Source organism: Triturus cristatus, chromosome 2_1 (assembly GCF_964204655.1).
Source record: "Triturus cristatus chromosome 2_1, aTriCri1.1, whole genome shotgun sequence".
In the NCBI taxonomy this organism is placed as follows: Eukaryota; Metazoa; Chordata; class Amphibia; order Caudata; family Salamandridae; genus Triturus; species Triturus cristatus.
The window spans coordinates 862,742,442-862,757,612 of NC_140581.1; the positions used below are offsets into that span (position 1 = coordinate 862,742,442).

At 42.9% G+C, this 15,171-nt stretch overlaps 1 protein-coding gene across 1 annotated transcript in view; it reads left to right on the top strand.

The window, feature by feature from the left end:
* Positions 1–15,171, top strand: part of PGM5 (phosphoglucomutase 5) — a 680,115-nt gene that overhangs the window by 179,295 nt on the left and 485,649 nt on the right. Inside the window, exon 3 of the mRNA XM_085632981.1 lies at positions 10,027–10,173. Within this exon, the coding sequence (XP_085489107.1) occupies positions 10,027–10,173 (147 nt within the window). The remainder of the gene's footprint in view (positions 1–10,026; positions 10,174–15,171) is intronic.

Sequence of the window (15,171 nt, forward strand, 5' to 3'; positions counted from 1 at the left end):
GCAGTCTAGTTGTATGAAGAATAAGGGGGAGGGGCAGGGAAGGCGTTTCCTGTCCGTCTGCAGGAACTCACTGTACACTGGGGTGACAGGCAGACTGGACCCAGGGGTCACCGCTGTTACTGTAATCCACCTTCTGTTTGGCTGAAAGGCTAGGTTGCTATGGTGAAGTGTGTTTGTTTTTGCCGTGTCATGTATGCTCTGGCCGTTAGACCCACAGTAACTTGGCCAGTTATCAGGGAGCGTATTGGAGAGAAGTCTTAGAGTTCTGGAGTGAGGTCATTATTTACAAATGAGATATTAGGAAGATTTCCAAGGGGGTCATTGCTAAAATAGATAACACGGGGAAAGGAAGGCCTTGGCATTAACGGGAATGAAGTTACTGCACAAACCAAGGGAAACAACACCAGCAGCAATGCAATACAAGAGAGAGTAAAAAAGAAAAAAAAACAGTGTACGAACGACTAAAAACAGTACAGCAAAATCGTGCATCGAAATGCAACGCTGGTGACCAATTAAGAAATGTCCTAAGTATTGTATCACCGAACCTGGTACTGCATCAGGCAGTAGATGGCTCGATGCGTTTTTTTTTTATCTTTGCACATACACGTCTAGAACAGAACTATTTTACTTACTGTACATCGAAGGCCACCAGAATGTGTGTGTAAATTTATCAATAGTATGTTAGTGCGTCTGACCAGGTTTTAGGCTCTCTTAAGAGGGTTTAAACTACTGTTAATTTCCCTCACCTTAATCATGAGCCTAAGCTAACACCTGTCAGCAGGTCGGCAGTAAAGCTAGAACCAACCGCCCCCTGATGTCACCCAAAACAGAAAATAAATGCATACGGTGCCTCCGACTCACCAAGACTTTGCTGTGAGCTACTTTTGTAGTTCCGGATTGCTCCTGAATTCCAGGAGTAATCTACGACCCCTGGCTCACTACTGGAATTCAAGAGTAAACCAGCTGTATTACAAGAGTATGGGCCAGTACGACCATAGTAAATTGCGACTCGCAATTTGCGCTCGATTGCGAGTCGCAAATTGCGAGTCGCAATTTACTATGTATTACAGTGTAAGAGACACTGATTACGATTTCCAATGGGGTCGCAAAATGCGAGGCTCAATAATATTAAAGAGGAACTCGCATTTTGCGACCGTATTGGCAATGGCTGGCCCTCCCAGGGATGGTGGCCTTCTGGGCTCAGCAGGCCTCCATGTCTGGGACTGCTTTTAAATAAAGCAGTTTTTTTTTAATGCAGCCCATTTATCTTAAAGGAAAACAGGATGCATTTAAAAAAATAAAAATGAAACGTTTTCGTTTCATTTTTTAAGGGCAGGCAGTGGTCCCCGGGACCACTGCCTGCCCTTAAAAAATATTTTCACATGCATTCGCAAAGGGGAAGGCGTCCCCTGGGGCCCCCTTCCCATTTGCGATTGCATTACCACCTACTTGAAGTAGGTGGTAATTTGCGAGTGTTTTGCTACCGCAATTGCGGTCGCAAAACATTCATGCATGCCTCATGAGTCGCTATCAGGAAGGGAACGCCCCTTCCTAATAGCGAGTTGCAAAACCTATTTTGGGAGTCGCTAATTGATTAGCGACTCGCAAAATAGGTTTTGTACATGGGCCTAAGGTTTTTAGCGTGCGCAAACCGGTCTAAAACCCGTTTGCGCATGCTAAAAACCGTCGTACATCTGGCCCGAAGTCACATCCACCTCACAGAAAAATCTTTGTGAGTACTCACTGTCTCTTTCTGCGTCTGTGATTACCAGTAAGCTTACCATGTAGGCAAACAGTGGTAAGTTTCATCATTCTAAGCATTTTTCCTGGCTGAGCCCATGCCAGCATTTCTTAACTGGTGTCAGTATTATGTTGTGAACATTAAGTTAACTGAGATTACATTCTTCACAGATGCATTGTACAAATGTTTATTACTCGTCATGCATTTTATATAACATTCCATTTGCTTTCTATTTTGTAATATGAACTTCTGATAACGAGTACTAGGCATGGCTGGTATTTCAACAGAGCGGAGTAAGACCTCAAGGCGCCACCCATTGGCAGTGGGAAAATTATATATATATTATTTATAATTTTAAGATGAATGGTGAGTGCTCCAGTGGGGAAAATCTATTTTGTCTACAACGCTGCAAATGATTGCATTGTTTGAACAGCTAGATGTATTTAATTTACAATTGATGGATTATGTAACAATTACAACAGTGGAAAGGCCCAGTCGTGAATCCTATGCTCACTGTGCATCTGGAACTAAGCTATACCCCGCTGATGAGCCCTAACAAATGTGAAACCGGTCTTGGGGTGCTTGTGTTCTGGTTCAGCAAGGAGCAGGTCCGGCTGTTCAGGCTGGACTCTTCCTATTAGACTGATTTGTATATGGCTGGGTCTGAACTGAGGTGGCTAAGTGAACTAAAGAACGATGATGGATTCAACACATATCTGTGACTGTGGGTGAGTGTCTGAAAAGTTTCAATGCTCCATCCATCATCTCTTTGTGTCTGCTTTGTTCGCCCTAAGTTGGCAGGGTATGCAGAGACAGGGGTCCCTTGCTCACTTTGCCACTGGATTCAAGCTAGCCTGGCTGATGAGGTGTGTTACCCTGAAACAGGACCCAGGATGCTTGTTTCTGAGTTCGGGCTGGACTGTTCCCATGAGGAACAGGGTCAAGACTGATCTGCATATGGCGGGGTCTGAACTGGGGTGGCGAAGTGAGCTAAAGAACAATGATGGATGCAACCCAAATCTATGACTGGGGATGAGTGTCTGAAAAGTTTCAGTGCTCCGTCCAATCATCTCATTGTGTTTCCAATTAAAGCAGGGTCAAGACTGATTTCCATATGGCTGGGTCCAAACTAAGGTGGCATTGTGGCAAAGGAGAGACGGGTTGGAATGCTACCCCAATCGATTGCCAGTGGTTTGACAAATTGCAGCATACCTCCCATCACATTTTGTGTATTTGACAAATCCAACAAAACATGAATGCTGATAATGCATAATATGGACAATGCTAATTTGAAGAGGTATTTGTAGATGGTGCCCTTGGCACTCATTTTTGGGGACTGGCACTTATATTTAATCATCACACTTTAACCCAGCGAGATAAAAACACGAAAGGGGGAAAGAAGAAGGGAGAGAAACAACAGTGGAAAAGAAAAAAAACATGGAAGAAAAAGAACTGAGGGAGTGAGATAATGAGACAGGGAGGTCTGCTGGTGGATTAAAGAGCAAAATGTTGAATCTAGATTCCACAGCCTTGGTATTCAGTACCCTCAACTTTCAAGAGAACCAGCCACAGGCTCATGAGTAAAACTTTTGACCAGCAGCGACCTGTGCAGGTAACAGCGATGGGCCGGGTGGGGGGGTGGGGGGAAGGTGGATTTCAATGGACGATGACGAGTGAAAATTAATTATTTATTTAATTTTCGCTTGACATCGTCACTCGAAATCCCTCCCACACGGCCCAACCGCTGTTACCTGCACGGACCGCGGCTGCTTTTTACCCCCAACACTTATTCTTTTACAAAGTAGGCACTGAATATAGGAATATGAACATGTTAAACCATTTTTAAAAGTACCTGAAAGACTCTCATTACAGAAAAGGATCACCTTAAAACCAATATAGAAGCTGCATCCAAAATATATATACCTCAATACAATATATCTTATTTTGCTAACAACAGACACACAGAAATGCACTTAAATAATTCACATCTTTCACTAGTTGAAGCAAACCCAAAAGGTGGCTAACCTCCCTCCAGTCTATTTCCTTGCCATATTAGTCTTCCACATCCCACAAAGGGACACATTCTTACATTTCAATAGCATCTGCAAATATATAGCATGTATTATGTCACATCTTGATTGTTTTGCTTTATCTCTCGTGTTACAAGGTCTGGCCATGACGAATGTATATACATATGTATCTAGGCTTTCTTGGTGCACATCTGGTTCACACATATGTGCTTTTGTTCACTGTACAGTTTACTAACGGTTCGTCCGAACTGCCACAGGACTTATCCCTAGTCTTTATCATTACAGAAAAGAATTCTAGAGCATACCACCTTTTATAAATAGGCTAATTCTATTTTTTTCTAGTACACAACAACATTCAAATATCTGTAAATGAACTGTACTGCCGATCAAATCAATACATTGGGTGATGATATTTCCACACATTATTGTTTGTGCACTGTATACTTTCATCAGTAAACCTGTATGTGAGTTCAAATGTAATGGTCATTTCAGTTGACGATTTGTTGTCTGTAATGGCAGTACGTTACTATACCATGCATACTCCACGTTACCCCACTCCAGTCTACTCTGCACCACTCCACAATGTGTCACAGCACTCTTTTCTGCACCACTCCACTCTACTCTATGCTAATGCACTCTTCCCCACACTTCTCTATTATGCACCACTGTACTCTTCGCTACTACACTCTACACCACATGTGTCACTCCACTCTTTGCCACCCTACTCTGCAACACTGCACTCTATGCCACTGCACTCTATGTCAATGCACTCTACACCACTTTACTCAAAACCAATGCATTCTACGCCAATATACTCTGCACCAAATCTCTCTACGCCACTATAATCTACGCCACTGCACTCAACACCACTCTATTCTACTCTGAGTCACTGCACTTTATGCCACTCTATTCCACTCTGTGCCGTTGTACTCTACACCACTGCTCTCTATGCCACTCTACGCTGCGCCACTGCAATCTATGCCAGTATACTCTGCACCACTGCACTGTATGCCAATGTACTCCACACCACTCTACTATATACCACTGCACTCTATCATAGTATGCTCTGCAACACTACACTGTCTGCCACTCTACTTTATGTCACTCTAAGCCACTGAACTCTATGCCACTACACACTATGTCACTGCACTCGAAGCCGCTCTAATCTACTCTGCACCACTGCACTCTAGGACACTCTACTCTATACCACTCTATGCCGCTTCATTCTACTCTGAAACAATCTACTCTGCGACTGCAGTCTACTCCACTCTATTGTACTCTGTGCCTCTCCACACCATGACTGCACTCTACGCCTAAGCTAATGCACTCCACACCACTTTACTTAAAACCAATATATTCTACACCACTGCACTTTATGCCAGTCTACTCTGCACCACTGCACGCCACTATAGTCTGCACTATATCACTGCACTCTTCGTCACTCTCCTCCACACCATTGCACTCTACGTCACTTTACTCTGTACCACTGGATGCCACTGCACTCTACACCAATACACTCGATGCCACCGTACTCTACACCACTGCACTGTATGACACACTACTCTGCAGCACTGCACTTTCTGCTACTGAACTCTCTGCCACTGAACTCTCTGCCACTCTACACTGCACCACTCTACTCTGTGCCACTCTACTCTGCTCCATTCTACTCTGCATCACTGTACTCTGTACCACTGCACTCTTCTCGGTACTACTCTGCATCACTATTCTGCACTCTACACCAATGAACTCTACGCCACTCTGATATACTGTGCACCACTACACTCTGCGCCACTTCACTCTACACCTCTCTGCCTTACTGTGCACCCCTCTACTCTCTGACTGTGCACTCTAGCCTACTCTACTATACACCACTGCACTCTACACAACTCCATGCCACTCCACTCTGCAACACTCTATGTCACTACTCTATACAACTCCACTCTACCCTGCGCCACTCCACTCTACGCCACCTCACTCTATTCTGAAACAATCTGTCACTGCACTTTATGCCACTGTACTCTACACCACTCTACACCACTCTGCGCCACTCCACTCTACACCACTCCAATCATGCTGCTCTACTCTACTCGATGCCAATCTACTCTACACCACTGCAATCTACGCTCTACACCACTACACTATGAGTCTATGCCACTGCACTCTACATTGCACCACTGTACTCTATCCTCCACTCCACTTCCCTCTACTCTGAAACAATCTGCTCTACGCCTCAGCACTCTATGCCACTGCACTCTAAACCACTCTGCACCAACTCACTCTAAGCCACTGCGCTCTTGGCTGCACCACTCTACACCACTGCACTCTACGCTATGCCACTCTAACCTAAACTACTACAGGCTACGCCAATTTACTCTACACCTGGGTGCACTTGCCAGGTCTAAATGGCATTTTAAAACTACACTCACAGACACTGCAGTGGAAAGTCTGATACGTGTTTGCAGGGCTACTCATGTTGGTGGCACAATTAGTGCTGCAGGCCCACTAGTAGCATTTGATTTACAGGCCCTCGGCACACCTGGTGGACTATACTAGGATGTATTAGTAAATCAAATATACCAATCGTGGATAAAGCAATCACCAATACAATTTACGTAGGAAGTACTTGCACTCTAGCACTGGTCAGCAGTGTTAAAGTGCCCGGAGTCCTAAAATCCAGCAAAAACGAAATGCAGTACACAGTCAAATACAGAAGGTCAGAAGCAAAACGACAGGGAAAATCATGCCAAAGATGCCAGGTCTAACAAGAATATACAAGAATGATTTTCATATGAGTGGTCCCTAACTAACCTGGCCCAGTGAGCCAAAAAATGCAACACTGAATGCAGGCCCTCAGAATTTACCAGTGGCAGCGGTTATTTGGAGCATTCAACTCATCATCTTTCTGTTTTTCTCTGTGTTTACAGCTCTGTTCCCCATCATATTAGAAGTTTTAGAGGTAGCCTTTGTCACTTCTGTAGTTTCTGCTGTTGTGGCTGCTGTTATTGTTCCTTTTGACCCTGGGGTGGTAACAATTGTGATCAAAGACATTCTCTATCCCTCAGTGACAGCAGGTGTTCCTGTTATTTTCCCCGATACTGTGGCTATTGGGATCATTGCTGTGTTTCTGTACTGGTGGCTGTAATTGTAGCAACTGGGGTTGCTGTTGTTGTGACTGTTGTTGGTGCTACCATTTTCAATGCTGTGGTACAAGATGTGGTTGCTGCTGAGGTCCCTGCTCAAATTGCAGTTTTTGTTGCTGCTGTAGTCCATGATGTTGTGACAGCTGTTGGTGTTGCTCTGATCTCTGCTGTGGTGAAAGCTGTTGCTGCTTCCATGATTCCTGTTATGATGGCAATGGTGGTCCATGCTGTACTTTCAGCTGTGTTGGATAATGTTGTCTCTACTGTGGTCCCTGCGGTGCTTACAAGGTCCAACTATTCTACTGATACTGCAACAGTGGTGCGTGTGGGCCCTGCTGTGGTTAGAGCTGTGGCCATTGCTCTGGTCTATGCTGGCATGACTTCCGTGGACCCTGCTGCTATTACAGCTGTGGTCTCTGCTGTGGTACCTGCTGTCCTGACAGCTGTTTTTGCTGCTATGGCAACTGATGTTGCTGCTTTGGCCGCAGCTTCGAGTGTAGCTGTTGCTGATGCTATGGTTCCTGCTATTGTGGAAGCTGTGCTTCCAATTATGTCTACTGTGGTTACAGTTGTACTCACTGTTGATGGCCCTGCCTTACTTGTAGCTTCTGTTACTGCTGTTCTCCCAGCCATGGTAGCAGGCGTGGTCACTGCTGTAGGTCCTGGCTTGATTACAGAAGTGTTTGCTGCTATGTCCCTGCTGTGGTTACAGTTGTGGTTGCTACTCTAAGGCGCAGTTGAATCTATGCTTGGCCGGTCAGCAACAGATCAACAGGTATTATCTCTCCACAACTGACTATAGAGTGCAGATATCCTGGATTCCAGTCTGGTTCAATCACGAGTTTTATTTTGATTCAGTTGCTACTTTCATCTGTTCTGTGTGCTAGTGCTTGCTGACGTCCCTTTGTGCTGTTTCGTGTCGTCTTAGGCATTCTCTTTGGATTGTTACTGTCTCAAATGATGCATTTTTGTGTCTCTTCGTAGTTTTTGAGTGTTAAGAGCATGTTGTGTTGAAGTTTTGTCTGTTATAAGGATCAGCATTGTCTTGCTTTCCGAGGTTAGTTTAATCTTAAAAAGAGCTAATGTGGATCAGTGGTAATTCCTGTTCTTCTAATGAGCAGCGGAATTAATTAAACAATGTCTATATTTAGTGCCTTCTATTGCGCATCTCTGGCTATTATTATTGAGCATTTAAACAGATGTACACGGCACATTTGTTGTGTCTTCATGTATGAGATCATTTGGTGTTTTGTAATTCTTTGTCAAATGCAGTGTTTCTCACATGTCATATTGAAGTGTGTGTGTGGTGTGTGTGTGTGTGTGTGTCCGTGTGTAAACACACCAGACTAAAATGTATTTTACTTCTTAAAAGGAACCTCTCAGATATATAATTTTTTTGGGTGGACTCGCTTCTCTTTTCTGGTACATCCATTTGTGGGAGCACCCCAAGTCTAACTATTACTTGGAGATGGAAACTGACAGACCATACCAACGTAATCCCCCTGATCTAATTAGTGGCCCACATGAAATTTCTTTGAACTTGGTGTACAGAGGAGGTTTACACATAATTAGGGAACAAGCCTGACTCTAACTTTGATTGATTCATTTATTTATGTTGTAGAATGATGGTCGCATAGCTTGAATGAATTGATAAAAGACAATCAGCTTCCAAGTACTTGTCATCAATATAAATTGAATAACACACTTGGGAGTAGATTTTCAAACATTTTGCACTGGGTTAGCATCATGAAAGTGGTGCTAACCAGCACAATATGTTTTTTTACCAATTTTCTTTCCAGTGCAAAACTTGTTTAGTGTTGGAAAGTACCCTACAAGTAATGCAAGTCAGCGTGAAACTTTACTTTGCATTACTTAGCACCAAGGGGGGCGTTACGTGGGTGGTACATGGGCGTTCCCATGCAACCACCCATGCCTTTTGATGCAAAACCTTATCTATAAACAATTGTAGACAGGGTTTAGCACACATACAAAGTGGGAAAAGCTTTTAAACTTGTCTAGGCATGGTATTTTGTACAGGAAGGGTACTCTGCCTGTAGAAAACCTATTCTAGACTCACGCACACAGCCTAGTGCTATGGCACTAAGGTGTGTACCTGGTGCACGGCAGAGGAAATCAGCGCCGGTGCCAGGGAGAGGGGAGGAGAGAGCCATATCTCTGTACATAGCGCTCTCCTGCTCCCTCCCTGTCATGCAACGCAGTGCAGCCTCGCGGAGGGCTACACTACTTTACGTGATTTTTTTGAAAATCTGGCCCTATATTTTAGGGTTTCAGATATTCCAGTGGACATCTCCAAAGTCAAACGTTTCTTCCACAAGAGCTGTGACTTGTGCTGTTATTTCAAGACTCTTTGTTAGGACGGTAATTATAGATTTCATGATGAATGACAACTTTCATAAGTAGCTCCCCATTTTCAGTAGGGGGTTTCTTAGAAAACAGTATAAACTTCCCATATATTCCCTAATGCACACTCACATATCTGCATGTTTTGTGTTTAATAAGCACTCTAATTAATACGGTTACATAATTACTATTTTCTGCAAAGAGCATTCATATTAGTGTGAGATGAAATAATGACGCTACCTTCTAAGATGAAAAACCGTTTCACATCCAAAGCTGGCAGCTACTACTGCATGTACATTTGTGTTTTCCTGCAACATATATATTGTGTACTTTTAAACAGAATCACAATGTGACTTGAAAATGCACAAACTTAACTACAATATCTCCTGTCTTCATTCAATAGGGCTTTTTAGTTTAAGTTAAAAAAACAATTGGTCTGGATCAGCAGCGGCCTATACGTTGATAGACTACATTTGCACGTTGTATTACTCTGTATCAATTTGTGTACAATACGCCTGTCTGTAATCTATTGAGCAAAGCATCCTTTTCCTTCCGATGTTAACATATCAGTAATTAATATGCATTTGACAGCTCTTTTAATGCAAAATTATTTTTATTCTATATTTCTACACAAACATTGAAGAGAAGGCAAATTAATGTATTTTTACTTTAGATATTAATTAGCATGTCATTTACTTGTTTTACTTTAACTAATTGCCATGTACTATAAATGATTATTTTTTTTATCTTTCAGGCCCCGCCTCCGATGCAGTTGCTGATAAGATTTTTCAGATCAGCAAAACACTTGAAGAATATGCCATCTGTCCTGATCTCAGAATTGACCTGTCCCGGCTAGGACGACAAGACTTTGATTTGGAGAACAAATTCAAGCCCTTCCGAGGTGGGACATTCATTTTTCAGTGTATTATTGGAGGCACAGGGTTGAGACTGCCTTTGAAACAGCTGTAAAGTTTGGCACAAAATGCACATGCCAAATGAATAAAACCCAAACCCACCATAAGCATGTTTATGAAATGGACATAGAGGGGCCTCACAAAGACATTGCGGAGTATGTGAAGGTGTACTCCGGTAGTATTCTTTTATGTAGTGCTACATGTGACTTGGTCTCAAATCTCAAATCATCTAAAATGAGAATAAAATGGGAATTTTCCGAGTCTCTTCATTTACAGTTAGTTTAAATAGAAAGGACACTGCCCTCTGTGTTTTTCACCAATAGGTGATTGTTTTGGGGCCAATTAAAGATAGAATGTAAGAGTATGTAAAAACGTACCCCTGAATTGGTATTTTCCGTACTTATAAATGGTTTTGCAAATTGTCTCCATTCTGTTTGCTTCAGAGACCAATGGAAATCCAAATTCAAAATCAAAGGTCATTTTGCTGCATTTCAACTTCATTTGTAAAGTTGGAGCACATCAAAAGTAAAATGTAGGTCTCAGTCGAGTTTGCATACAAGAGTTTATACTTTTTATGAAAATCCACATTTACAGTTTAGTTTATTCACCGCCAGCAAGTTACAAGTATAGGTAGGTTCAAAGTAAGACACTCCATGGGACCTCCTGGAATTATTAGATAAGCCGTCATCTGAGACACTACAGTTGTCACTAGAGAGCCACCCCTGGGATAGACAACTCATGGTACATCCATTTCGAACGTTCCACAACAAGAGGTGAAGCATTTGTACATAACTCAGACATGTTGGGGACTCACAAACAGTATATTACTCCCATTTTTCACCAACCAACAGCAGACAAAGATGTACAATACTGTGCAATCCACAATCAGGAGAAACACAAAGCAAAAATCGCCAAGAATCAATAACACAGCATAAGAAGCTCAACTAACATAAGCCACCCTTTGCTTGTACTGTATTATGGCACTTGGAAGGATGAAAGCTCGAGTTGAGCCGGCAAGATTCAAACCTGTGACCATGATGTCCAATACAAATCCTCTGCATTTGATCCATTAGTCTAGATTCAACTACCATACAACACAACATACCCAATCAGTGACCACTATTGTCACTGACATCACTGTATCCTTCAATGCTATTTACTGCTGCAATTATCAAACAAATCACTCAACTCAGGTGTAGTCAATGGCTCATAACACTCCCACACTGGGCATGAGTGTAAAGTATGAAATGCTAAAACTTCCCTCTTACAATATAGGCTGAATATTTCAATGCCTTTCATGAAAATGATTGGCCTTTACTTCTTTTCAGAGCACTCCAAACAAAATCACACAGCAAGATGCACAGGAAAGGCACAGGAGCAGAAGGATATCAAACTCAGCGTTACTTTGTACAAATGTACAATTCTTGCTTTGGTCCAACACTATAAAATAAAACAAGTATTTATTTGTGAACACGTGTGTAATTGAAACTGTTTTCTGTCCTACTTCTTATAGCAGCACAGCGGATAAACACCGGCTCAGTCACTCCTCTATACATAACATTAGTGCCCTTCTCCTCACTCTGTGCATAAGAGCTCCTTCAGTCACTACATTAGTGCCCCAGGGGTAACCACTAACAGTATTTTCCTAATGAAAACGCATAAGATCTTTATCAAGAGTCCCCGTTAAAGTTAACAACATTGTTATTGCTTAGATGTCATTATCCCTGGTGTTATTGTTGGGCATCAGGAGACGCACCGAACAGCTGGTGCCATGAGATGGATCTGTTTAAATAAAAAGAACCCATAAGAAGCTGGTTACAGCCGGTGGACTGCTCCACACAGAAAAAATACCTTTGGTAGAATTGTAGATCCATGTGACATGTCCTCCTCTAGCGCTCAGCAGCAGTGTCTCTTTCTTCACATCCCTCTTAACAGGGCCGGCATTAGGGCAGTGTGACCGGTGTGGCTGCAATATTTTATGATAGGAGAGATATGGGACACTTTTGCAGGTAGTAGTGAGAGAATCCGAGGAGGTGGCCATGGGGGGCACCAAAAGTGATTTTCCCGCCAGGCGCCACCAGCGCTAAAGCTGGTCTTGCCTCTTAAGACAGGCAGTGTCCCACCCTACACATGCAGTTTTATTCACATCAGGGCACTTCTCCCCAGGCACCCTATTGACTCTATGCCCCTTATTGCCTGAAGAGATACAATGATATAGAGGTTTGCCCTAATAATCCCACTAACACCTGGGCTAAGGGTAAAGAAAACAAGTAACTGGTATATTGTGAGAACAAATAGTATCACAACTACGACCGTGAAAATATACATTGATCACTGGTACCATATATAACTTTACACAACGTCACTTATTTGGACTTAATTACAAGCAAAAACCAATCATCCTGGTTTATTATATCTGGTGAACACGACTCCTCATGCTACAGTGACCTCCAGTGACGAACGGCAATGCAATGCCAGGCCTGCTGTTCGCGCTACAGTGACGACCATCTGCATTGCTCTCCCTGTTCCTTGTTGTTACCTCCACTGATATCTGGATTCTTCGTGCCGGGCTTTGAGAAGGTAACTTTTTCAGTGGGACTAATCTGGTCCATGTATCCAGCCTACACTCCATCGTGGTCGGCCTGAACTTGTGACTTTGTCCCAGTCTAGCATAATCAGATGATCCCTAGTGGCATATCCTCAGACACATACCTTCTTTGTGCTTTTAGACGCTATACTTACCTAAAACTTAGAAAATCGCATATCTCCGGTTCTACTGATTGGATTTTTATTATTCTGGTATCATTTTATTCATTAACTTTTACTCAATATTTCTAAAAGGTTGTGGGATTTTGCTTGTTTTGTGTTGTCACATTATTACTGTTGGTGTGCTGCATAAATACTTTACACATTGCCTAAAATGTAAGCCTGGCTGCTGTTGGTCCAAGCTACCAGAAAGTTAAGCACTGGGTAATTTAGTGATTTTTGTGGTTCACCTTGACATGGATTGTAGTTGTTGATTAAGAAATGTGTCTACACCCCTCAACCAAAAATCGAATTTCTTACAATGACCCTCAGGACCCTATGCAAACACAAGGAGATGATGGATGGAGCGCTGAAACTTTTCAGACACTCACCACCAGTCACTGGTCTGGGTTCAATCCATCACCATTCTTTAGCTCACTTTGCCACCCCAGTTCAGACCCAGCCATATGCAAATCAGTTTTGACCCTGTGCCTCATGGGAACAGTCCAGACCGAACTGCCAAGCCAGATCTTCCCTGGACAGGAAAAAAGCATCCTGGGACCGGTTTTGGGGTAACACTCCTCATCAGCCAGGCTAGCTTGAATCCACTGGCAAAGTGAACAAGGGATCCACATCTGGGCATACCCTGCCAACTTAGGGTGAACAAAGCAAACACAACGAGATGATGGACGGAGCGCTGAAACTTTTCAGACACTCACCCCCAGTCACAGATATGGGTTTAATCCATCATCGTTCTTTAGCTCATTTCGCAATCCCAGTTCAGACCCAGCCATATGCAAATCAGTCTTGACCCTGTGCCTCATGGGAACAGTCCAGACCAAACTGCCAAGCCAGGTCTTCACTGGACTGGAAACAAGCATCCTGGGATCGGTTTCGGGGTAACACCCCTCATCAGCCAGGCTAGCTTGAATCCAGTGGCGAAGTGAGCAAGGGACCCACGTCTGGGCATACCCTGACAACATAGGGCAAACAAAGCGAACACAAGGTATGTTTGCATCCGGACACTATGCCCATAGCCTTGCTCTGGAGTGAACCCTATGCCACGCATCATTAGAAGGATGAATTAGCAAGAAACCGGCCCAAAATAACTAGGAACCCCTTGCTAAGGCCTCCCACCTAAAAAAGACCTCTTCTCCATTATTCAAATCATAACTTTACTGTTTTTTACTGACAGCAACTCATGCAACTTTAAAGGCTGAATCTGTATCAGAGATTATGTGTAGACTAATATCCACCCATTTTTTAGGAAAACAGCAACTCTGGCTTGTTTTCCACGTAGTGCTCTATCTTGTCTTGGAGGAGCTCTGAGCATGCAGTAGCACCTCGTAACATTGCTGTTCATCTGGCTTACTCTGGGAAGTCCATTATAAATAGTGCCTAAAGTGCACATATTGCATGAAAAGTAAAATGCTAAATGTGGGATGCAGTGTATATTTACACCACCCGCAGATATGAAAAAAATATGTCTGCCAGAAGCACCACTGTGCTCTGGTGGGGTTGTATCTTAAATGTACTGCAATAACTAACGGCAGGTAACAATGCAGGAAAAGTCTATTGGTATATATTTATAAGTCACCCCTAAAGTGTGCTTTGTAAGCCCACAGTACAGGGTACGTAGACAAAAATAGGGAACACTACATATTAGGTTTGGTGTGCCCTCACAGAGAAGTAAATTTAACTAGATCACTGTGTTGATCTAGTTAAATATTTCCCTAATAGAACTAGCTAGGATTAAAATCTTTATTTTCCAACACTTCTTAGGAAAGGGCTAAAATGATTCTAGCTTATTTCCTGCTTAATGGAGAAATCAGATTTTTGGCAACTTAAACATAAATGTAACTTGCTAAAAATGTACTTTAGACGGTTTTGGCCAGAACTGGCTTAAATCAAGTTCTGCCCCGCATCACACCTGCTGAGCTTGAATACGCATCCTTGGCTGGGAGAGTTAAATAACATGGCTCATAAAATAATGGACTGTCTCTAAGCCCAGGAAATGCCACTGGGTGTGACTGCTAACAATTTAGCAGGAATTAGCAATCTGGGATTGGGGAGGAACAATTGACAGATCAAAGGCAACTTTAGCACTACCTCTTTTGTCTTGAAGATGCCAGCGAATGTTTCTCCTATTCCTGTTTCAAATTCTGCCACCTATCGCACCACCAGAGCTAGAATACACATAATTGGCTGGGTACAGTTAATGGTTCTGGCTCAGAGGACAA